The sequence below is a fragment of the Lissotriton helveticus genome, chromosome 11, assembly GCF_964261635.1.
Source record: "Lissotriton helveticus chromosome 11, aLisHel1.1, whole genome shotgun sequence".
NCBI classification, from domain to species: Eukaryota; Metazoa; Chordata; class Amphibia; order Caudata; family Salamandridae; genus Lissotriton; species Lissotriton helveticus.
In genome coordinates, this window is record NC_136072.1 from 70,319,618 (window position 1) to 70,344,703 (window position 25,086).

The 25,086-nt window shown below is 44.7% G+C and overlaps 1 protein-coding gene across 1 annotated transcript in view; it reads left to right on the forward strand.

Annotated features, from left to right (window-relative positions):
* Window positions 1-25,086, forward strand: part of FAM131A (family with sequence similarity 131 member A) — a 459,445-nt gene that overhangs the window by 198,553 nt on the left and 235,806 nt on the right. The window contains exon 2 of the mRNA XM_078668163.1: window positions 691-830. Coding sequence (XP_078524289.1) covers window positions 691-830 — 140 coding nt within the window. The remainder of the gene's footprint in view (window positions 1-690; window positions 831-25,086) is intronic.

Here is a 25,086-nt window from a genome sequence, read left to right on the forward strand (position 1 = left end):
GTAGCTGAAGATTGCCTGGATGTGACCATCGGGTCACTCTTGTCAACAAATTTCATTAATATCTGATGAACTGTCTGATATAATTCCCATTGGTACATATTACTTTGCTCTGGAGCAATACTTGGATGGCTTTATCTCTGCATGGTTTGCCTCAACCTCTGGGGTGCTGCACTCTTTGCTGATCTGCTTATATGAAGGGCCAATGGAATTATGCGCAGTAAAGGGCCAAATTATGTGGCAGGGTTTAGTAAATTATGCAGCAAGAAAAGTCAAATGATGTGGCATATTGCGGCACATTTTGTAATAGTATTGCTTCATTATTTTGTCATTTTTTTGACACTGTCTGGGCATTAGTTGCACCTCATTAGTACCAAATATAGCAATACGCAAAAACAGGTGACCAGTCCAGTTTTGAAAGGGGTCTACCACTGTGCTGCAACATGCATCACTGCATTTTTAGTAACTTTTGAACTGTTTGAGCTAGAAACACATTTTTTGTTAAAATCTGCAGATTATGCGGCAGACGATGGATTGTGTGACAAATGCAGCAAATCTATAACTATGCAAAAATTGCTGTGGCCGCACAATCGCATAATTCCAGTGGCCCTGCTTATATGTGAAAAGACATTTCATCAGCAGTTGGATTTTTGTCCTTTGATGAATAATCTCTGTCTCTTCTTTCCCCTTTAGTGGCAGTGGACACAACTCTCCAGGTGGAGTGGAAAGAAGTGAGTACCAGCCCAGCTTTCGTGCCTTTGGGACAGACCAGAACGTCACTTGTGCGGAGACTGGCTCGCCAGACTTCTGTAGACAGCCAGGACTCAATAGAGGTAGGAGAGGTTTTCTTTTGAACTGGGCTGTCGATTAACTATATACATCTATCCAAGGGGCTATTTTCAGACCCGTCTGTCTTTCCTGGGAAGAGGTTAACCTGACGCTGTCCAATCTGAAGGCCACAGGGTGAGATACCCGAGGGTTCAGCAAAATGAGCATTGTTGAAAATGGCAGTAGGCACCCCAGTTGTTTAAAATTCTACAAGTACATAATTGTTAGGGCTATGGCTGTCATGTGGCAAAAACATCAGTATGCCACTGAAACAGCATCACAATGAGGTTTGACATCTCTGAGGTTTCAGTCAAGAGCAATATTACAGGAAGACTGCTGCAGGACCACTTGAAGAACTGTTGTGCTGCTGTGCTCAATTCACCCTTTGAACATAGCCTTTAGTTATTGGTTGGCAGGTGGCACTGGACGATCTGTGGTGGATGCCCACCTCATTCTCAACAAGGTTTCCGGCCTTGGTTGGTGGATAGCATTGGTTCACCATGAGTGGAGAGAGATGACAACTCAGGCAGAAGCCTCATCATTTGCTCATATGCCGGAGATTAAAGAGGTCAACTGCAGCAAAATCAGGGTGATGGATGAAATGCTTTAATTGATCTCAGCCACTGACAATCACTCCGGCCACATCCCAATCCATCATTTTTCGCCCACCATGCCACCTCAGTTTGGACCCACCCATATCCAAATCAGTCTTGACCCTGCTCCAATGGAAACAGTCCAGCCTAAACTGCCAAGCCAGGTCCTCCCTGAACAGAAATACAAGCATATTAGGACTGGTTTCGTCCTTATATTGGGCTCTTCAGCCAGACAAGAGAAGGGCCCTCGATCCCCATCCCACCCACAGACAAACAGAAGCATATTCCACCCATCTGGCTTTTGAAAAAATCTTCTGAGGAAGGATAGGCAACAACTGGAGAAGACATGCATACATTGGTCCTTGCAGGAAGGGCCAGTATTGACAAGCTGATTCAGAAAAGGGGGTGGTGATGAACAGAGTGTCTGAATTAAGCAGACCACTCTTACCCAGTCCAAAGATCAGGGCTTGATCCATCACCGTTATTTAGCTCACTGCCCCATCCCAGCTCAGAACCTGGCTATATGCAAATTAGTCTGTCCCTGGCCCAGTGCATCATGGGAACAGGGCAGACCAAACTACCAAGCCAATTCTTCACCAGAAAGGAGACAAGCTACCGGGGACCGGTTTCTGGCATTTCAGCCTCGTCTGCCCGGCTTGCTTGAATCCTGATGGAGCAGTGAGCAAGGGACTCATGTCTGAGTATACCCTGCCACACCTATAGTGGCCAAAAACGATTCAGAAAAGGGGGTGGTGATGAACAGAGTGTCTGAATTAAGCAGACCACTCTTACCCAGTCCAAAGATCAGGGCTTGATCCATCACCGTTATTTAGCTCACTGCCCCATCCCAGCTCAGAACCTGGCTATATGCAAATTAGTCTGTCCCTGGCCCAGTGCATCATGGGAACAGGGCAGACCAAACTACCAAGCCAATTCTTCACCAGAAAGGAGACAAGCTACCGGGGACCGGTTTCTGGCATTTCAGCCTCGTCGGCCCGGCTTGCTTGAATCCTGATGGAGCAGTGAGCAAGGGACTCATATCTGAGTATACCCTGCCACACCTATAGTGGCCAAAAACGATTCAGAAAAGGGGGTGGTGATGAACAGAGTGTCTGAATTAAGCAGACCACTCTTACCCAGTCCAAAGATCAGGGCTTGATCCATCACCGTTATTTAGCTCACTGCCCCATCCCAGCTCAGAACCTGGCTATATGCAAATTAGTCTGTCCCTGGCCCAGTGCATCATGGGAACAGGGCAGACCAAACTACCAAGCCAATTCTTCACCAGAAAGGAGACAAGCTACAGGGGACCGGTTTCTGGCATTTCAGCCTTGTCGGCCCGGCTTGCTTGAATCCTGATGGAGCAGTGAGCAAGGGACTCATGTCTGAGTATACCCTGCCACACCTATAGTGGCCAAAAACGATTCAGAAAAGGGGGTGGTTGTTAAATATTTTGTCCACCCTAAGCGTGGAAGGGTATACTCAGATGTGAGTCCCTTGCTCATTGCACCATCAGGATTCAAGCAAGCCGGGCCGACGACGCCTGAAATGGCAGAAACCGGTCCCCGGAAGCTTGTTTCCTTCCCAGTGTAAGAATTGGCTTGGTAGTTTGGTTTGCCCTGTTCCCATCATGCACTGGGACAGGAACAGACTAATTTGCATATAGCCAGGTTCTGAACTGGGATGGTGCAGTGAGCTAAAAAACGGTGTTGGATCTAGCCCTGATCCCTTGACTGGGTGAGAGTATTCTGCTTAATTCAGAAACTCTGTCCATCACCACCCCTTGTTGTTAAATATTTTGTCCACCCTAAGCGTGGAAGGGTATACTCAGATGTGAGTCCCTTGCTCATTGCACCATCAGGATTCAAGCAAGCCGGGCCGACGACGCCTGAAATGGCAGAAACCGGTCCCCGGAAGCTTGTTTCCTTCCCAGTGTAAGAATTGGCTTGGTAGTTTGGTTTGCCCTGTTCCCATCATGCACTGGGACAGGAACAGACTAATTTGCATATAGCCAGGTTCTGAACTGGGATGGTGCAGTGAGCTAAAAAACGGTGTTGGATCTAGCCCTGATCCCTTGACTGGGTGAGAGTATTCTGCTTAATTCAGAAACTCTGTCCATCACCACCCTTGTTGTTAAGTATTGACAAGCTGGGCACATGGCATCTGACTGTTTGGCTAAGGGGAAATTGGAAAGTCTCTATTGTTTCAATTTTGGTGGGCGGTTACTCTATCACAAACGTGACAACTGTACTGGCTGCCTTATTACTAATACAACAGGATATAATGCATGTGTAATAAGGTGGATGGGATATGTGTCATATTAGTGGTGAAATAACCCATCCATCAAACTCTAATTCTGGCCCAAAGCTCCCTCAATGATTATACAGGGAAACTTACAAAGGTAAACAAGGGTGCTCCAATAGTAACCATCGCTCTGAAGGACTGGACTTTTGACAGTACCAGCGGTGCCAGGGAACAACACCTATAACCTTCATGGGATACCTGTTTCGGCGCACAAACTACAGAGACACGGGACACTTCCTTCGGCGTCAAAGATTCAAGGTTTATTACTGCAGGGAACACAGAAGTCACGACAAGTACAACACGTGCAACTTGGGGAGACTGCTTCAAATTGGTTCTGTGGATCGCTCCTTTTATACAAAATTAACTCATAGGACAACATGGTACACAAAAGTTTACAACCTGGTTCCCATAATTATCCCCCAGAGGGGTCGCTTTGGTCACTTTGGCACACATAAGGTCCGGAACATAAGTGCGGAAACATTTGGCGGTTCCCAACTGTAAAAACCCATCTTCCCAACATTAGTGAATTCTAATTGGCAGTAAAACAGATCGAAATAGGGACAAGGACAGGTGCAGAGGAAGATGGAGACAGTGGGGGATTGAAAAGAGTGTGAAAGGGGAGGTATCGGGAAACACGAGATACAGGCATCAAAGGGACGTGCCTAATGAGATGCACGGCTGAGACAATAAACCGGACGGCAAGATGAGCCTCGAGCGGGGCCATCTGCCTTACAGTATCATCCCCCTCATCGTAAAAGATATTTACAAAGTACATGTGTCTTCCACAAATATCCTGAGAGTCCCAGGGTGACGAAGCGGACAGTGTCCGTTCGCTGGCTACTTGAGGGCAAGAGACAAAATGGATGCCGTATCTAAGATGGAACCCGTGGGTACAGATGAAAAACCCACATATCAAACGAACGGTTTAAGTTAGCACAGCGAAACTGCGCACACTTACTAAACTCGTCATTTGCGGTTCTTAGATACCAGACTCGACCATATTCGTGCGAGTCGAAAACATCACTTAAAATTGTCACGGAACCTCAGACGCTCCTTTTGCCCTCATGTAGGCAAGCACTAGTCGGAATCATATTCGATATTCATCAGACCCTCGAGATGTTGCTGTAGCATAGCTCTGTCCAACTGAGACCCTTTGGTAACAGGTGGCTCTCTTATACACGTTGTAGCACAGAGGCCACATAAGGCAGGACCGCACTGCACGCAAAGGCAACACGTGAACAGGAACGCTACAACGACTCCAATGATCGTCAGAATTTTCCAACCCCAAGTCGACATCAGGCCCCAAAACCATCCAAGTAGCGTCCAATCCCCTACATCCACGTGTATGGATTCGGAGATCTTATGCAACTTCGAGATGGCTTGATAGACAGTCGGGGCGTTATCAGGAATGAAAATACAGCAGCTCGAATGGATCACCTTACATACCCCACCTCGATCTGCTAAGATCACATCTAAAACCATACGGTTTTGTAACGTCATAAGTCTATCCGCCTGAAGTTCTGTGGTGATATTACCAAGGGCACTGGCAGTAATATTAGCTGTCGATTCTACCACTCGAGTCAACTGTCTTAGGTTCCTACTATTAACCATAGGTCCCCAAAATGGGAGGAAACCCTTGAAAAAGTCTCCTGCCTCTTGACCGGCAGTATCCTCTTCGCTAATTACGCCCCTCACAACTCTAGTTTTGTGATAATCTGCATCTACAGTAAACGTCGGAGGCAACAAGTTTGCGATAAAACATGAGCCCATGAAGTCAGAGGGCAACCATGCATATGCACGATCATGACAAATAAAGTATGTACCCTTGGCAGCCAAAAACACAGGGGACGAGACCATTGGCAAAATATAATTTTCAGTGCAAGCACTCTCTCCAAGTCGGGCTTTCGATCTACGGCCGCGACCTATTAAACAAAAATTACCAATGTGGGGTACGACCCATATCGGAGGCGAGCTTTTAAGCTGTTTTTCACCAGTGAACACACTATATTCGCCTCTACTTAGGACCCTATAGGCTTGTACCTCTTCTTCAGGGATAAGCGAGGGATCATAGATATCGCTATCTAAATCCTCTATTGCTATAGACAAAGATTTTTGGTACGAGGTAGGACCAGAGTAGGGGGAACGTGGTTCTCGAATGGGGTGGAAACCCAGTGCGCTTCGAAACATTGTTTGAAATGCTCGAGCAGACCCTTGGGAGCTATACGGTAACACCAGATATGGAATTCCCTTATCCGTAGTATGTGGCATCAACCCACACACCCAACAATTAGTAGTGTTAACCACTAACTGATGCTGATGAAGGAGCTGAATAAAGGAATTGTTGCGGAATTCTGCACGTCTAGCCTGCTCGTGTTCAGGTAAGATGTGAAAAGAATGAGGAGAAACAGTGGAGGTGAGTTTAAGGTCAGGGGTAAGAGTAGGTATAGTAGAAGGCAAGAAGTAAGACATTGTGTAATACACTCCACCCGCCAATAACGCAGAAACAGTCACAAACAGTACGAATATTTGGAACACAAAACATTTGGTACGACTGAGTTGCTGCAGCTTGAATCTTTGTGCTTGAGCTCTTTCCAAGTCCATCAGCTTTGAAAATGCCATTTCCTATGACCGTCCGCAACGTTTCTTGACGCACTTCGTTCTGTGTAGTAATAGTCAATTCCTAGGAGTTCCCAGGAACCGACGGTCTTTAACCTAGCGTCAAGACCTACTAACCAGGAGGAAGTACACGCGCGGCCCTACGGTCTTTATTTCACAAATATATATATATGAAAACAATGTCTCTCAGCTGTGGAAACAAAAATGTAAGGAACAAAGCTCAATGAATATGTACAAAATAATTACAATAGAATGAGTGTTCAAACTGATCATGGAAAACGGGATAATGCATTTGTCAAGGGACAGAACGGGGTTTTTTATTAGTCTTTAGTGCTGGATCTCAAAAAATATCGGGTTTTCCCAGGACGTGTCTGTTCGTTAAACAAAAGATCCGTTGAAGGGACAACGCCCTGTTGATCAGCTGAATGTTCTGGTCTTGAGTCTTCTGATGACAAGTGTTCAATAATGCCTTTTTGCTGCACTGAGGATTCTCCGACAGGTTGTGCGTCGCTGAAAGGTACAAACGCCGACAATCTTTCGGTTTCAGTTGATGCAATGCCTTTCCTCACCCACGAGTCTGCTGGCAACGGAATGGGGACTTTCTTGGTATGGGTGGCATGCACCCAATTTTTCCGCCCCTCAAGACGAACTGCAGTTCTCGTGGCAAGGAGGACCTGATAGGGTCCAGTGAACCTGGGATCCAAATTGTTCTTGCGCGAAAAATTTCGCGTTACCACCCAATCTCCGGGCTGGAGCTGGTGGCCTGGACCCTCCGTCTGCGTCGGCAATGCTTCGTGAACCTGTTGGTGAATTAACCTCAGTTTAGCAGTCAAGTCATAAAGATAATCGATCAACATTGGATACTCAAGTTCACAAAAGGCACCCGGTCTAGGGACCCCCCAAACATTGGCAGGACGACCGAACACTATTTCATAGGGACTGAGCCCTACTCGGGAGTGTACAGTTGCCCTTGTTGACAGTAATGCTAAGGGTAAAGCGTCAGGCCACGAAAGACCTGTCGTAGCCTGAATTTTTGCTAGTTTTAGTTTAAGGGTGCCATTGTACCCCTCAACCAAACCAGCTGACTGAGGATGATTGGCACTATGGAATTTCTGATTAATTCCAAGGCCCTTGCACACACTCTTCATCACACTCCCCACAAACTCACTTCCGTTGTCTGACCACACAATTCTAGGCATTCCATACCGAGGGAAGTACTCCTTCAGTAGGATTTTCGCAGTGGACAAAGCAGTATTGTCTTTGAGAGGATAGGCCTCAATCCATCGGGAGAATGCGCAAACAACAACTAAAACGTATTTCAGGTTATTGCATCGTTCCATATGGATGAAGTCCAATTGGATCACCTCAAAGGGACATGAAGGGGGAGCAAAACTACCAGGAGGAGTTGGGGTTCCCTTACCAGGATTGTACAACATACATACCATACAATTCTTAACCAAGCGTTCAGCACATTTCGTAATACCATCATTCTTCCACACAGGAAACAGCAATTTACAGATACCTTTCGCGCTAATATGTGCTAACCCATGTGCCATAGTCACAACAGCCAGCACATATGCATCAGGCAACATCCATCTTTTCTGTTCCGATAAATCAGTCCAACAACCATTCGCATCCAACTTTCCCGTACTTTCTTTCCACTTCGCCTTTTCAGTCTCGGTGGCCTCATTCTGAATTGCTTTCACACTCTCGATAGTGTTTTCACACATACTTGATTCTGCAGGCCACCTAACCGAACTCGTCACATACTTTCGAGTGCTAAGGTTCCGGGCAGTCTCCTTAGCAGTCTCATCCGCAAACGCATTTCCACGACCCACATCGTCCGTTACTTTCTGATGTGCGCTACATTTGATTATGGCCACCTGTTTAGGCAATGTGAGTGCATCTAAAAGATCATTTACAAGCTGTCCATGTTGAATCTTCGTACCATGTGACGTAAGGAATCCTCTCTCTCTCCACAATCGTCCAAAACTATGTGCCACACCAAACGCATACTGGCTATCTGTAAACACATTCACCCGTTTATCCTTAGACAACACACACGCTCTCGTCAAAGCAATTAACTCAGCAGCCTGAGCCGAATTTTGATTTAATCTTGCACTTTCCACAATCGTTCTCAATGTAACTACAGCATACGCAGTCGTCACATCACCGTTCGGCAACTTGAAACAAGAACCATCCACATACAAAGTACCATCGGGATTTGTCAATGGAGTATTTTTTAGGTCAATGCGACCCTTGGTTTCCTCTTCAGTTTTGAGATAGCAGTCATGTACTGCTTCACCACTTGATTCTGCGTCGATCGGCAGCAATGTTGCTGGATTCAACACATTACATCGTTTTATCCGTATATGACTGGCCAGCAATGTCAACTCATATCCAGACAATCTTGCACTTGTCAGATGTTGAGTTTTCGTTCGGTTCAATAGAGTGTCGACTGCATGCGGAACCATTACCGTGAGCATATTATCCATGACTAGACCTGCGGACTGTCGAATGGACGCCGCAGCTGCCGCTGTTGCCCTTAAGCAACTTGGCAAAGCTCTTGCTACTGGGTCTAAAGTCGAAGAAAAGTAGGCACATGGGCGTTGCTTACCACCAAAAGATTGTGTCAAAACACTCAACGCGCAACCATCCCTCTCGTGAACGTATAGTGTAAACGGCTTACTGTAGTCAGGGGTACCCAACACAGGAGCCGAACACACCGCATCACGCAATTCCGAAAAACTTTTCTGACATTCTTCAGACCAAGGTACTGGGGATGAAACATCTTTGCACGTAAGGGCTATCAATGGTTTCGCTAACAATGAAAAATTTGGAATCCATTGTCTGCAGTAGGACGTAATACCTAAGAAGGCGCGAACATCTCTCTGGGTTTTTGGCACAGTCATTCGGGAAATCGCTGCAATTCTCTCTGGGGTCAACCTTCTCCCTTCTTTTGACAATAAGTGACCTAGATAGGTAACTTCTTGACAACAATACTGTAGCTTTGAAGGCGACACCTTGTGGTGCAAGTCATGTAGATAGTGCAATAATGATACTGTAGCCGTTTTGCAAATGGCCTCCGTATCAGCTGCCACTAAAAGATCGTCAACGTATTGAATCAAAGCTGCACCTTTAGGCAATACAAAGGCATCAAGCTGACCTTTAAGTGCTTGGCTGTAGATTGACGGACTCTCACAGTAGCCCTGTGGAGCGCGTTTTAGCCTAAAACTGCGACCTCCTAATGAAAATCCGAATAGGTCTCTGCTTTCCTCTGCAATCGGGATGCTAAAGAAAGCATTTTTTAAATCGATCACTGTGAACCAGGAGGCAGATGCCGGAATCATTGTTAATAAAGCCGTAATGTCAGGGACCACAGGAAATTGCGGAACCACTATTTTGTTTACCTCTCTCAAATCTATAACAAAACGATACACAGGAGGTTTAGTTGGGTCAGTTCGTTTCAGAATTGGTAATACAGGGCTATTGCACACGTTTCCACGAGTTTCTTCAACAACACCTTTTCCAATGAGATCATGAACGATTGCTAACAGCGCTCGTTCGCCCTCAAGAGAAATACGATATTGAGGTAAACGCGGTAATCGCGCATTTGGTTTCAATTGAATCACATAGGGTGGAATGTCTAACAGGCCCACGTCATTGGGACCTGTGGCCCATAAGGACGCAGGGAGGGAACTCAATTCCGGTGGGAATTTATCAACCGATAAATACATGGGAGAGATCACTCTCCTTCCCAATGTAAGCTCCACTCCTTCGGGGGAACAATACAATGTTGCATATAATCGTTTCAACAAATCCAGGCCCAAAAGATTTTCACCACAACCTGTAGATAGAATCAGTGGAGCCGTTAGCTCACGAGATCCAATCATAAGAGGCAAAGGGTTAGAGACTGGGTTACTAACAGGGGCGCCAGAGAATCCGACGGAAACATTCGTTAAGCCAGACAAAGGTGCGCCAGGGAGTTTTGAATGCATGATGGAACTTTTCGTCGCACCAGTGTCTAACAGAAAAGGCTCAACTACACCCGATGTAGTCACTGCAACGTAAGGCCCACTCTGATCGACCGGAACTGACACTACTCCCTCTCTTTGTCGTTGGCTGTCCTAGTAGTGGTCATTTACAACAGTCTCGTGGTTTACATAATAATCATCAACATTATACTGTGCGGATCGAACTGACCCCGCATTTCGCTGGTCAAAATAATTATTTGCATCCGATTGATTTTGATGACGATCAATCTGATTGTGGGATGAACCACGACCTCTACCACGTGGTGCCTGCTGAGGACCACCACCACGGTTTCCTCGTGCTGACACACCATTCAGACGGTCCCGTAAAGCAAGACAATCATATTTTAGGTGTCCCTCTTTCCTACAATATGCGCACTGATTATACCCAAGTGAAGATCTGGGATCAAAGTTGTCAGAGTGTGGCTGTGTTCTATCGAGCTGTGCTCGCGGCCGATACTGCTGTTGTGCATCATTTTGGTTTGATCGTGGAGGGTATGCTTGCTGCAACAAAACCTTCGTTTTGAGCTCCTTAGTTTTCTTTTCTACACGATCACTTTCTTCCTTTTCCCTATTCTCATAATACTGGGCCGTTGCTAGTATTTGCGCAGGGGTTGAAACTGCCCACGCACTTTCTGAATTCTTTAGTTTGTTGCTTAGTTCAGGCAACAAATTCGACACGAATTTGTCAACGAATAACCGCTGGCCTCCCTCAGCGCCCATGTCCTGGCCGCTGTGGTCGACAAACGCTTCCTCAAACCTTGTAAAGAAATCTGAGACACTCTCGTCTTTCTTTTGCTTACAAGCTGATAACTTATCCCAGTTCACCTTCATCGCTGGCATGAGAGTTTTCATGAGCGTAATGATTCTCTGAGGCAAATCCAAGATCAACTGTTCAGGTTTAGCCCCACCGACTTGTAATGCATCAGCTGCTAGCAGTGCAGCCCAATCACCCCCTAATTCAACTGCGTGATCGGCTTGACGAATTTTAGCCCAAACTGGTTGCGGTACAACATTGCCAAACAACATGTCGATGTCGGCAATATTCATAATAGAAGCTTCTATTAGTTGTGATAACTCCTTATAATAACCAGCCGGATTTTTACGCGGATCGGGTAAGGATTGCTTCACTTGCAAAACTTCCGATCGTTTCCATGGAAGATGTATCCACACCCTTCGAAAATGCGGTAGCACCACAGGGTTCGCATTAGGATCACCAGGCACCCACAGTGGCGGAACTTCTCTCATGGGATACTGACCAGGAACCGCTTTCCAGTTCTCAGTGGTATCATCTAATGTCACCCGAGAATGTGCTGTGGATCTGAATGCTAATAAGCGTTCCACTGCACGTCGTACATCGTCTCCTATAATCATACCGTTCGAAAAGTGACTTTGAAGTTCAATTATGTCGGACGGTACATCATCTACATCATTATTGTACCATTCTTCCCTCAAAAAGTTACACATTTCCTCAAATACGAATCTCTGCGTAGGCTCATTAAACTGAGAAAACGTATCAAAGACTACACGTGGAGTGTAATTAGCAGGATGTCTTATCCACCTATGTGCCATTGTTACTAACGTCTCTTTCTCCCTACCACTAGGGATCTGACTCCGTCTCTGAGGAGTTTCAGATGAATCAGACGAAAATAACGGACCAGAAAGAGGTGAATAAAGAGTAGCAACAGAGTTAGGAACACGCTTACGAACAGAAGGGGAAAGAAAAACAGGGGCAACAACACTGGAGGTGAAGGAAGGCATAGTAGGAACGGACAAGATAGTCGGAGTAGCAGAAACAACAGTCTGCGAAGGTACAGGTACAGGAGCAGTAGGAACGAGGACAGGTGGTGGAACAACCGTAGGGTTAACAGCGGGCTGGCCCGCAGCCGCTGGAGCAACAAGAGGAACAACAGGAGGAGCTATAGGAGGAGCTACAGGAGCAGTAGCACCCTGTACATAAGGAGGTGGTGATTTCATCAAGTATGATAACAAGGAATCCTCCTTCAAATCTTCTTCTTTCTTTTCTAGATTATTCGGTAAAACTGGGTAACATTTATCTATTTTCATGTGATGCAATCTAGTAGCGACTTCCATATCTTTTTCTTCTTTGTCTTGTCTACATTCTTTTATAGCTTGCATTATCGGAACAAACTCTTGCTTTTTATCCTTTTTAAGTTGTTTGATTTCTTTCTGCTTGGCCTCCTTACGCCATATCCGAAAGGAATCAAACATAGCTGGCCTAGCCTTCTTTAAAAATAATTTAGCCTCAAGATTATCTAAAATCGAAAGTTCAAAAGTTCCGTGTGGTGGCCATCTAAGGTCACCGTCTTTCTTTGTATAGCGGATCCAGTAATCATTATATATTATAGGACCCACCCCATGTCGACTATAAAGATCATGTATCGGAGTTCCAACTGGAGGTATCGGACATGAGTACTCCAACCGGGAATCCATTGCGCAACATTTGAAAATACGAAACAAATCACTATGGCTAGGCATCGTGCACACTAACCTAGTATCAAACTTCAAGGATTACCGAAGCAATGAAACTTCGTGTAAGTCAAAAACCCTCGGTTTTTGGCAATTGCAACTGTCAAATAATACTAAGAACCAATACTAAGAACCACAAATGCAATGGAACCATGCAATACAACAAAGTCTTAAGGCTATCACAAAGCTCGGAGAGCTAACCACAAAGCCTGAGGAGGCTATTACAAAGCTCAGTGAGCTATTACCACAAAGCCTTAAAGGCTAACCACAAAGCTTTCTAAAGCTAGAACAACCACTAAGGACTGGGAGCGACCCACAAATACTTAACTCAGAACTTCAATGGCGTCACCAGGAAGGCCCGTCTATCGTCTCGCTTGTACATAAGGTCTACGCCGGGCGTCGAAGACAGGTCGACAGTCAGGGCATCGGTCCGCCGCAGCCGTCAGGAGGCGGGAATCTTCGCAGGGAAAAACTTCGGGCCACTTATTTCGATAACAGGATCGATGAAGCGGGGTGCACCTTCCCTCGGAGATTTCACACGAAGTTCCTCACGATCATCAGGCTTTGGACCGGACCGGTACCGCTGAAGTCACCCCACGTTGGGCGCCAACTGAAGGACTGGACTTTTGACAGTACCAGCGGTTCCAGGGAACAACACCTATAACCTTCATGGGATACCTGTTTCGGCGCACAAACTACAGAGACACGGGACACTTCCTTCGGCGTCAAAGATTCAAGGTTTATTACTGCAGGGAACACAGAAGTCACTACAAGTACAACACGTGCAACTTGGGGAGACTGCTTCAAATTGGTTCTGTGGATCGCTCCTTTTATACAAAATTAACTCATAGGACAACATGGTACACAAAAGTTTACAACCTGGTTCCCATAATTATCCCCCAGAGGGGTCGCTTTGGTCACTTTGGTACACATAAGGTCCGGAACATAAGTGCGGAAACATTTGGCGGTTCCCAACTGTAAAAACCCATCTTCCCAACATTAGTGAATTCTAATTGGCAGTAAAACAGATCGAAATAGGGACAAGGACAGGTGCAGAGGAAGATGGAGACAGTGGGGGATTGAAAAGAGTGTGAAAGGGGAGGTATCGGGAAACACGAGATACAGGCATCAAAGGGACGTGCCTAATGAGATGCACGGCTGAGACAATAAACCGGACGGCAAGATGAGCCTCGAGCGGGGCCATCTGCCTTACAGTATCATCCCCCTCATCGTAAAAGATATTTACAAAGTACATGTGTCTTCCACAAATATCCTGAGAGTCCCAGGGTGACGAAGCGGACAGTGTCCGTTCGCTGGCTACTTGAGGGCAAGAGACAAAATGGATGCCGTATCTAAGATGGAACCCGTGGGTACAGATGAAAAACCCACATATCAAACGAACGGTTTAAGTTAGCACAGCGAAACTGCGCACACTTACTAAACTCGTCATTTGCGGTTCTTAGATACCAGACTCGACCATATTCGTGCGAGTCGAAAACATCACTTAAAATTGTCACGGAACCTCAGATCACCGGGAAAAAGCATGGTCTGAGTAGGTAGGCTATACTCTTTGAAATATGCCTCGAGTATGTGTGTGTAACACATATACTAAATACGACTCCTTCAGCAAAATAAAGAACTTAAAGGTCCAACCCACAGTTGGTTAGAATATGAAAATGACCTAAGAGAAAGTCAAAAAATGAAAAATAGTGGCTAAGGAGTTCAAAAGTTATTACAAAGGAAAAATTATCCCATAGAAATCAATTGGAAAAATGTACTGAGAAGTTTGGCTCGCCCACATGTATCCATGGTTGGATTCAATGCGTCGGCTTGACCCAGTCAAAGCTCCTACTGTCAGACTAAAACCATCCTCCAAAGCAAAAATCGTGTCTAGCGGATGAAGATGAAGCCATGTTCAGGATGGCTATGGGACCTTCCTGGGCGAGCCTTCGATTTCTATGATGAACGGATGATCCCCGATGCAATAATGTTAGATGAGTGTTGGACCTTCTCTCACCTGGTTATGTTTCTGTGAGTTTCTTCAAGGTCAAATGCAGTTAGCAGGTCACATTAGTGGGCTGTACTGGGCAAGGTGAGCTCATAGTTTGAAACCACTTCTTTTGAAGGGAATCAGAAGCTCAAAGAGGGAATTGGCTATCATGAGGACAATAAAGTTGAGAATTGTTAAGTTGGATGCTCTGGGCTCACCCATGTCTCCTCCAACTCACACATATGGTTAGATTGTCTCATCAATTGCTTTAACGCCAATTATAGGACTCATTCTCCAGGAAGGAGGTCAAGGTGTTTCCCTACAACTGTTCCAAGCTTTCACAGTAGCTCACCACATAACTGGTAATTTCCAAAATGATTAGCGAGTTCTCTCCGATTCAGAACCTTTGCACCCACCATGCACCTCCCATGAACCTCAAAACACAACTAAATCCACAGAAGGCAGAACAGGATGTCAACAGCAGAAAATTAGTCTCTGTAATTCTTCCCACCCTGAAGAAAGTCTTTGGGAGAAGAGTCATGGTAAAAAATCAGGATAACCAGTTTTCGTCCAACAGGAAAAACAGGATTTGTTGTTTAATCACAACAGGAAAGTCACTTTCCAATCACAATATAAAGATATGTGATTTCTTAACCGCTTCCCTGCAGGGGTAATTCCCCCACGGTGTGGGTGGGTGACCAAGGCCCCACGTTGCTCGTGACGAGACCAGCTCGTCATGAGTGACAGTGGAGCTGTGCTTATGACGAGCTGGTCTCGTCACGACCCAGCCCACTGATGAATTTGCCTGCACAGGCAGGAATCAATCGCGCGTGGGCGGAGCGGAGCCGTTATGACGAGACCAGCTCATCATGAGCACAGCTCCATTGTGACTCATGACTAGCTGGTCTCGTCATGAGCACCGAAGAGGTTAAATGATTAGACCACGTGGTCACTGGAAGATATCCTTAAAGTAAATACTAACTGTCCTGCTATTCCCACAGGGCCCCACTGCAAATGTCCAAAACATAGCCTGTATATCCTCTTTGTGCGAGAATTGATTTAAAGCCAGAGTGTTTCTCATAAAAATCCAAAATGGTAGAAGCCTCTATTGGCTAGACAAAGCTCTTTACAAACCCTAAACCTTCTCATGGTCCCCAAGTCAAGGCCTTTCTGTAGCAAAATAATTCCAGTGTGTTCCAGTAGCACCACAGAGAGCGCTGACATCAAGTCTGGGAGGGACCCAAAGCTGTGTCCATGGAGGGGATGGACAATAATTCACTCCTTCCGGTGAGGTGGACATGAGACTCCTCCCCCTTCTCGCCTGGCTTTCTGTAGAAAGTCTTTGATCCTGTGCATGGCCCAGATTGTCCCTGGAAGATGGGTATACGAAGTCAGTTTCTTCCCAAGCAGAAATAAAGTGGCATTTGTTTGCCACGATTGGAAAAAGTTGTAAAATGTTACAAATTTCATATCTTAACAGTAAGAGCTAATCAAGGCCTGATGTATCAAACGGGTTTACATATTCTGTGTGGACATGTGTTGATACATAAAGGCCTAGATTTCTTTTTTAGGTTTAATCAAATATAAGACTCCCTGTTTTCCGTTTTTACTGATTTTTACAGATAAATACAGACAGAAAAGCATTTATTTAACTGTCTGTATTTATTTTTAAATGTGGATAAAAACGGAAATTGGATTGTTTTTGAGTGATTCTAAATGCTATCACTCATGACTGACAGTCCAATAACTGTGCAGATTCAAAGGCAAGGCGATAAAAAAAAATGGGATTTTAGTAAACAGCCTTAAACAGCAGTAGATTTGCACCACCTTGATACTAAAATTTACATATTTTCTTATAAATGCATATTTTACCATTGGAGTGTGTATATATCATTGAAACCTGTCAGGCATTCAGGCATGAGTGCACATTAACTGGTTAAATAAATGCAGAAATATACACATTTCAGCTTCATTTTTACACAAAACCTAAAATAAATATGGATAAATACAGGTAAAATTAGCAAAAAAAAATATGAATAAATACAGACGGAAATGACAAAAATATAAATACCATAAAACCGGGAGCCCTAGATATAGTACCAAACTGTTCACATCCTTGAAAAGGGAACATTCACATTACTTTTTTATGAATTTAATGCACATTCTTTAGGAAAGATAGAGAGAGCTACGGGCAGAGGTGGTCAGCTTTCTGGGTGACTCACACGAGGCCACTGTAGACATTTCATTCTTTGGGGATTATCCGTTGACACGTGTGGGCCTCTGATAGGTCCAAAATGTAACTGAGTCACAGTGATGGTGTAGACATTCAGCTGCAGCATTCTTATTGATATCTAACCCATCTTGGAAACAGCCTGGTGATAGGCCAGGTTCATGTTAGCTGCAGCAGCACTGAGATGCAGAAGGAAACACATTTCAAACACAGCTTTTGTGGCTGATGATTGGTCGGGGGCATCAGATTATAAAAGAGGTAAAACACTAATAAGTCCAAAAAGTTTTTTTAAAAATTAAACAAAACTGGGGTAACTTAGGGTAGATGGAAATTTTCAAACTGTGATACTGCATCAACTCTGAGTAAGGTATATTACTGGAATTTATAAACTCACTGTATCTGTAAAATGGGACACTCTGGAATGGCAGTGTCAGAAACCCAATCGATTTAAAGTACCCGATAATTATTGTATACGTACCACTGTGTAAAGAAAACAATATTTGCACATTAGAACATGCAGAAACTGTCAATATATGACATTTTGGATAATGTGGAGAATTTTAATATGGATGAATGACAAAATCACACATGCTTTTACAACGCATGCCATTACAACGTGGGCAATACAACGGCCGCGTTGTTACCACGCGTTCCATTACCAACCAAGTCGTTACAACGACTTGCCTTCGCGAAGCGTTGTACTTTGGAATAGTATATATATCACTATTCCAACTCCAGTCTGTGCAACAGTAGGGAAGGTGATGGATTTAAAACCCAACAACACGTTCCCTAATGCAAGTCGTATAATGACTTGCGTGGTAATGGAAAGCATGGTAACAACGTGTTTGTTGTATTACCCACGTTGTAATTGTACTGCATAGGAAAGGCTGTTTTCCGTCAATATAGGAATGGTTGGTCATGTAGACAGTGGTAATATCTCTGAACTGGTTGGAAATACACGTTACCGCCATACTGAAGGGAAAACTGGCATGACGTGTAATTACTTGGCAGTGATGTAACTGGCATAACAACTGGTATACCAATGGGCGCATCTGCTTGGACAACAGTATGTGATTTTGCTGGGCAGTGTGAAAAGTGTCTTGACCATATGGTTTTAGTAGGTAGTGTGGACGGTTGCATTACATGGCCTTTTTCTTGACTAACCTCTAACTTTCTTGTCAATCAGCTCCTTTCTATATTTTCTAAGCTTGTTTTACTGCTTGCTGATACACTTTTGTTGTGAGTGAAATATTACATCAGACCTCTTATCTTGAACTATTACATCACAAACTTATTAACTGATAGGGATGTGCAAGAATGAAGATGTCAGAATCTGTTGCTTATAGTTTTTCATATTCCCACTAACTGCAGCATAAACCTTCCTCCGTAACTTTATCAGATCACTTAATGGTCATTGGTGTACCATAACCTAAAAGAATTGCAGTGAGGAACAGTTGGCTATATACAGTTTTACTGGAGCACTGTAGAAACATGCATACCCTAAAAATGTGTGTGTACTATGCTGGACACTGTCATTAAATAAAGGCATGCCATCATGAGCTGTACTGAAAAATATCTGAATACCAACTTGGAAATATAATATGTGCTTCACTGAGAAGTTTGAAAATGGACATGGTAAGATCTGCATTTCTAAGGCATTTTGGATTCAGGCCTTTCAGTATGCCAAATATTAGGCTGTGTGGAGGCTGGCATGATTGTGTGACAAAATATACCGTACTGAGGTAATTCTGAAACTAACAATATCTAGTGGAAGGGAGAACTATCAGCCACTTTTGCAAAGTGAGTTACTTTCGAAAAAGTGCATTTTTTTTGTCTAGTATCACTAGCACCATTTACACCTCTTTTTCCAGCAGTTCCTCCTGGGAGAACCCTAGGTGCATCTAAGAAATTGTTCATTCACTTAGGTGTTTAGCTTATGGTGGTTTAATGAATTTGTGGAGGGACAGAGGTGGGTTGTAGATTGGCTGGAGGAGTTTGTTGCAGCAGCAGGTTTCAGTTTGTTACAACAGTGTGTCTGCTGGCCTGGGCAGTGCTAAAAGGCAATTTTATGGCCTGGCCTAATACTTTGAATTTGATTCTAATCTTCACTGGGATACAGGAATATTTGAATGGAAGCAGTGAGCAGTTCCCTTTGTATTTTTCTTTAGAGTAGTTGGCCTTTTAGTGTCACTACAATGAGATATATTGCACGACACCAATAGATCCCTCCTAGGGCTTGCTGACTTAGATACACCCACAAGAAGAAGAGTGTTCCTTCCCTGCTCAATGTTGCAGTACACATAGGTTGCACAAGTGGGGAGAGCAAGGCAGAGCCATAGTTCTAACAAGCATTGGCTTAGCTAATAGGTCTCGCCTTTGAAACCTTATAAGTATTTTGCCACGTAGCACGCAGTTTCACTTTCGTTTGTCAGGCTCTTGCGTGTGCTTGGAAAACGAGATGGAGGATTTGCGCACTGAAAGTTCTAGGTAGCGCATTGCTTAAAAGTTAGTACTGTATCTCACCTCAGACCAGACTGTTGGGCTAAGAGGGCTTTCGCCACACCTCCGTCAGGTTTCCTGGGCTATGCTGGCTGCTTTGGGGCTGCTAGCCTGACCTTCGACTATGATGACAACGAAATATTCATGCGAGGAAAATTACATTACACAAGGACACAATAATTTTGTTTTGTAGGCGGGGGGAGAATAAATGATTTTTACGAGACTTACACAAGACTGGGGGCGGAACAGGGAGACAAGGGGGAGTGGTGCAGGGGAGATGAGGAGGCCCTGCAGCTGCCGCCCTGCGTGCCGCTGCTCGCTCCCGCAGGCAAAACGCTGTGGGAGTGAACCTTTTCAGAAGAGATGGGACATGCACCCACTTTTAGCCATTTGCGTACTTTTATTCTTGAAAGACACACGAAAAAGCCAATCAAATGTGTGGGAGGAGTCAGACCCTCACGGAGTAGCTACAAGAAGCCTCGCAGAGCAGCGCATGCGCACTGCTAGGCTCGACTTGAAAATGGACTGGTGCTTTACTCATCCCCTGTGCTGACGCACAGTCAGCTTAGTGCAGTGCACAACCTTTGCACCATGATGCAAAGGTGTGTGTTTGATGCCCAACACAGGTTTTGTACTGGACATATACCCTTACAACACAAAACCCTTTTTTTAGACAATTTCTAATAGATTCCAATCACTGGATGTGTGCTGTAAAGTGCAGCGCGCATGTAATGTGTGCGATGTTTGGAGGAATCAAAACATTTCTGCAATTTTGTGCCTGTTTCAAGGAGGTGCTATTTTTTATGCAAAGCCCAGTCTATCTTCTTAGATCAGGCTTTGCCTCAAAGATATGGGTGTTTGCGGTAATTCACCCATGTCTCACCCAATTAACGCCCTTTTAATGCAAAGTGGTACAAATCAGTGCAAAGTGCAGTTTGCACGGAGAAAAGGGCACTTTGCTAGTGCAAAATACGATGTGTGCTGGAAAGCAATTACCCTTCCAAGACTTTACCTTGCTTTGTGTGACTTTGTGCAAGTGTAACGTCTTGGTACACCTACCCCTCCCTTTTCCAAATAAATGAATTGTCATATCTGGACTGCACAACACACCCGTTTGTGAGAGATGCATGAAGAGGGGGCACCAATCCACCGGGCATCTACTGGCTGATAATCAGTGTGCCCTACCCCTCCTTTTATGCTGCACTGAAACCATAGTTCTGTTTTGATAACGAACTTGGGGGCATATTAAGAACAGCCAGCAATAATTATTGCTAGGCGCACTTAGCGCAAAGATAATTATCACCGGCTATCGTTGGATTTTATCGCTGAGATAGCATGCTATCCGCAACGCTAATCTCTAATGTGATAAAAATCCAAGCGCTAGCTGCAAAATGTGCGACTATCGCAGGAAATCCAGAGATAATCGTACAAACATAGGCGATAGCTTGTTGATAGGGCAGACTTAGCCATAATATCCAAGGTGGATATTATGGCTAAGTCAGATTGTAAGCAGGCGTAAGGAAAGTAGTGTTAAGCGCGGTTAGCGATACTTTTCTTATCGTGCTGCTTGTTAATTGGAGAAATGTCGGTAAGCGACATTTCTCACATTATTTTGGTCAGGTACGCCCACTTTGCATCTCATTAGAGATGCAAAGCTGGGCGTTAAGGTAAAAGGCGCTGAGACATGCAAACAAGCGTTAGCGTGTCCTTGCTGATAGTGCAATAGAATTATCGCCGCTTTTCATCCAAAAACGGACGCTAAAGCGGCTATACTTCTATCGCGAGGCCTTGATGATATGCCCCTAGGGCTCAAACTACTCTCCATGACCAGATTGGCCTTCAGTCATTTTCAGAGGAGCTTTTAGCTCAGAAGCTGGATTATTTCTCTACAATATTGAGGAGGAATGCAGACGAGTAAAGGCTAGCACCAGGTTTATATCATAAATTTGTGGGATGGGGACTACATCCTCTGCTCTTGCCTTAATCCCAAAAATGTAATATTTGGTACATCATTACCCACTCCCCCACCGTACAGAGCGCTCAATGGGCAATGGATGATTAAATAATTGATGCCTGGATTGGAGGGAGAGCTGATTCTGTGGTCCAGCTTATTTAGTAATAAGCATTCCCCTCTAGGCCCTGTTTGCCCCTCATATATGCAGTGACATCACTAGGGGATTCTTCAGGACCTGCGCCATCCCTGGTCGCCAATGTTGTGCCTGCGTGTGCCCAGCACTTCAAGTTACACTTCTTTCTTTTTTTAATGCAGCAATTTGCCCAACAATTCAATTACGTTTTTTCTTTTTTAATTTACCTCTGTTCTGGAAACAGCATTAATGTTTTACAGCTGGCTGATTAGCTGAGGTTTGCAGGAATGGCAGTAAATGGAATGGGAGACAGTGAGAAACGAGTTAGGAGTTCACTTAAGGTAATGTAATGTTTGTGTTATTAAAACAGATGTGGAAGCTTAAATGTATCAACATATCTCCAGCCTCAGTTGGCTGCCTCCAAGAAAACAACAAGCCAATAAGTGTCAATTTTAACAAGCATTGGCAAAGCCAGTGGGTCTTGCTTATGAGAGCTATTGGCTATTGCAGTGTTTTGTACCTGTGTTGTACAACAGCGCAGATGGTTTTCAATGTGGTTAAAACTAATTTTAAAAAGCGCCATGATGCAGCTAGGGTTAATGCGCTTTTTCTGAAGTGCTTTAGCACGGGATGCATCATAGTCTTTTATACAGCATGGCTACAAATCATTGCCAATGCCAGCAATGCCAATGCTGCACAGCATGAACAAAAGGCAATGGCAGAGTCAATAGTCTCAAAGGTGAGACTTATTGACCTTGCCAATGCTTGTTACGTCTTCGCACAACACCCCTGTGATTCTGGGCAAATCAGTTAATCTCACGCAAAAAAAAATTTTCACATAAAGTCAAAGAAAACAATTACACCCATGTCTGTGTCTTAGTGAAAATACATTTGGAAGCAGATAACATCTGTTGTAACAATAAAAGCAGATAACATCTGTTGTCTCAATAAACATCCATTTCAAAGAAGAAAAGGGCTTCCTTGACAAGTGTGTGGCATAGAAAAACAGCTACAAATGGCAAGATGTTCAAAAAGGATGAGAGGGAAGTAGAAAAACTAAAAGTAGTCCCTCGATCACACAGTGATCAGCGGAAGGACATCCATGAAGCTGAAATAATTAATACTTGGTTCATGCTCCAGTTGAAAGAATAGGAAGTGAAGCCAGCACATACTGGCCAATTAGAAGGCAGTAAATAAGAGTGACAATGAAGCTAACTAATGTTAAGAAATGGGTGGGCTGCAAGCCACTTGTTGTATACAATATCTCTTGCAAGAGAGAGCGCCTGCGCTGTCGCAGACGAGACCTAAAAATGATTGGCAAGCTGTTTGCTTTGCTATTGGTTGTTAACATTGGCAGAAACAAAAGATCTAAAATGGCCACCAGTGTGTCATGACACGTGTGATCTCAGGCACACCCATAAGTGGCCATCTTGGATTTTCTTTCTTATGAATAAAAAGCATTCCAAGTTAGCCATTTATGCGTGTGCATGCCTGCATTGTGACAAACCACTGCCCATTTTGGATTTTTTTTTACGTTTAATTTACCATTCTAAGATAGTCAACACCGATTTTAGAGCTGTAAAGTAAAAAAAAAAAAATATATATATATATATATATGCATGTGTGCCGTACAAAGCAGAAGGAGCTAGCAGCCTTGTAGCAATGTGCAACTGTCTGTGTCAATACAGAAAAAAAAAAAAATAAATAAGACAAGCGAGCGGAGAAGCAAGCATCCCAGTAGTAAGGTGCTGCTGCCATGCACCCGCTCAATGAATTATCAAAAAATATATGCATAAAAAAAGCAAAGGAGAGTGGTCGTGGAGGAGTGGGAGAACAACGGATGAGAGGAGGCCGGGGTGGTGGTAAGTGGATGGGAGCGAGACAAGGTGGAGGAAGCCATGCACTCTTCTAGAGTGCTAAAAGAAAAAAGAACCACTAGTTCCCTTGTGTCAGCAGAGTAAGGACACAAGCCATCCAAATAAAAGCATGGCAGATGAACTCTGCTCCAGAGGCGGGACAAGAACAAGAATAGGAGGGAACGCCTTTGATTTTAGAGCAGGAAACAGAGAAACAAGAAAGCCACCCAATCATGAGCAAGGGGTTGACCCAAAACCCACCCTATGTATTGATTTGTTCACAATCTCTTTTTCAGCAGACAACTACAGCTATCTGTAGGTGAGGCCTAAAAACTGAAATAAATCTAAAAGTGATAGTTTACTTTTTTTTTTAATTTACAGGGTTTTCAACTGGATTCTGTTTTTCACGTCATTCATAATGGTGGACTACATGCCTACATGAAAGAATATATGCATGAATGAACAAAAAGCAATTTTAGCACACAGGCCCTTTTGGGGTGTCAAGAGAGTGCCTGTCGGTCTTAGAAATATAAAGCGCTACTTCTGCCTATGTGTGAGGTAGGGCGAGTCTGTTTGACCCCTTGATTCCTCCTATCCTCTTCCCCAACACGTCAAATTCCTCACCTATATATTATTTTGTATATTTTGCATGTTTAATTTTGCCCCACCGGTGCAATATACATTTGCACCTTTCTGGGCGTGGTCATTGTAGCCTCATCCGCCCACCCCTGGCTCCTCCTTTCTTGTACAAATCAACTGCATTGTAAGTTATGTACCCATGGACCTTTGTTATGTTGTCTACCCTACTATGCAGCTTATACTGTTTAAATTGCATCACTACATTTAACCCTTTCTGTTCCTCATCTCACTTTCATAATGCAAAAATCTGAAGACTTATCTGCTTGGGGGGGCAGTTTTTTAGACTAGTGTCAATAAACCCTGAACAGGTGGTGGGCGTTATACGAATTAAGGGGTCGATTAGGATCGCAGACGGACTTGAGTCCGTCCACGACCCCTGAGGAGGAGGGAACGTCCGCATGGTGTGCGGCGTTCCCTCCGAGCCGATTAGGATGTGACCGCCAGGGTGGCGGTCACATCCTCTATATTTAACATTGCGGCGGGTGCAGCTTCAAGCTGCACCCGCCGCAATGTTAAAAATGCATGCTTCGCATTTGCATGCACAAAGCGGCAGGCAATGCGCGGTGCCTGCTGCTTTGTGCACACAAATGCAGGGGGGTACCATAGGTACCCCTCATGTGCACCCCCCCATGCCCCCTTCACCCAGGGGGCCCGCAACGGGTCCCCGAAGTGAAGGTCCGTATGCTTTTCCACGGCGGAAAAGCAGCCGCGGAAAAGCATGCCTTGTACACCATCCTAATATGGATGGCGGTGTCTGATAGACACCGCCAGCCATGTTAAAGCTTTTCTGCCGCGGTCGGAAGGCGACCGCGGTGGAAAAGCTGCGGACGGAATGCAAGACCCACCAGCCATCCTAATATGGGGGTGGGTCTTTCGAGGCTCCGCGGCAGTTTTCCCGCATCCTCCGGGCCGGCGGTGGCTTCCGC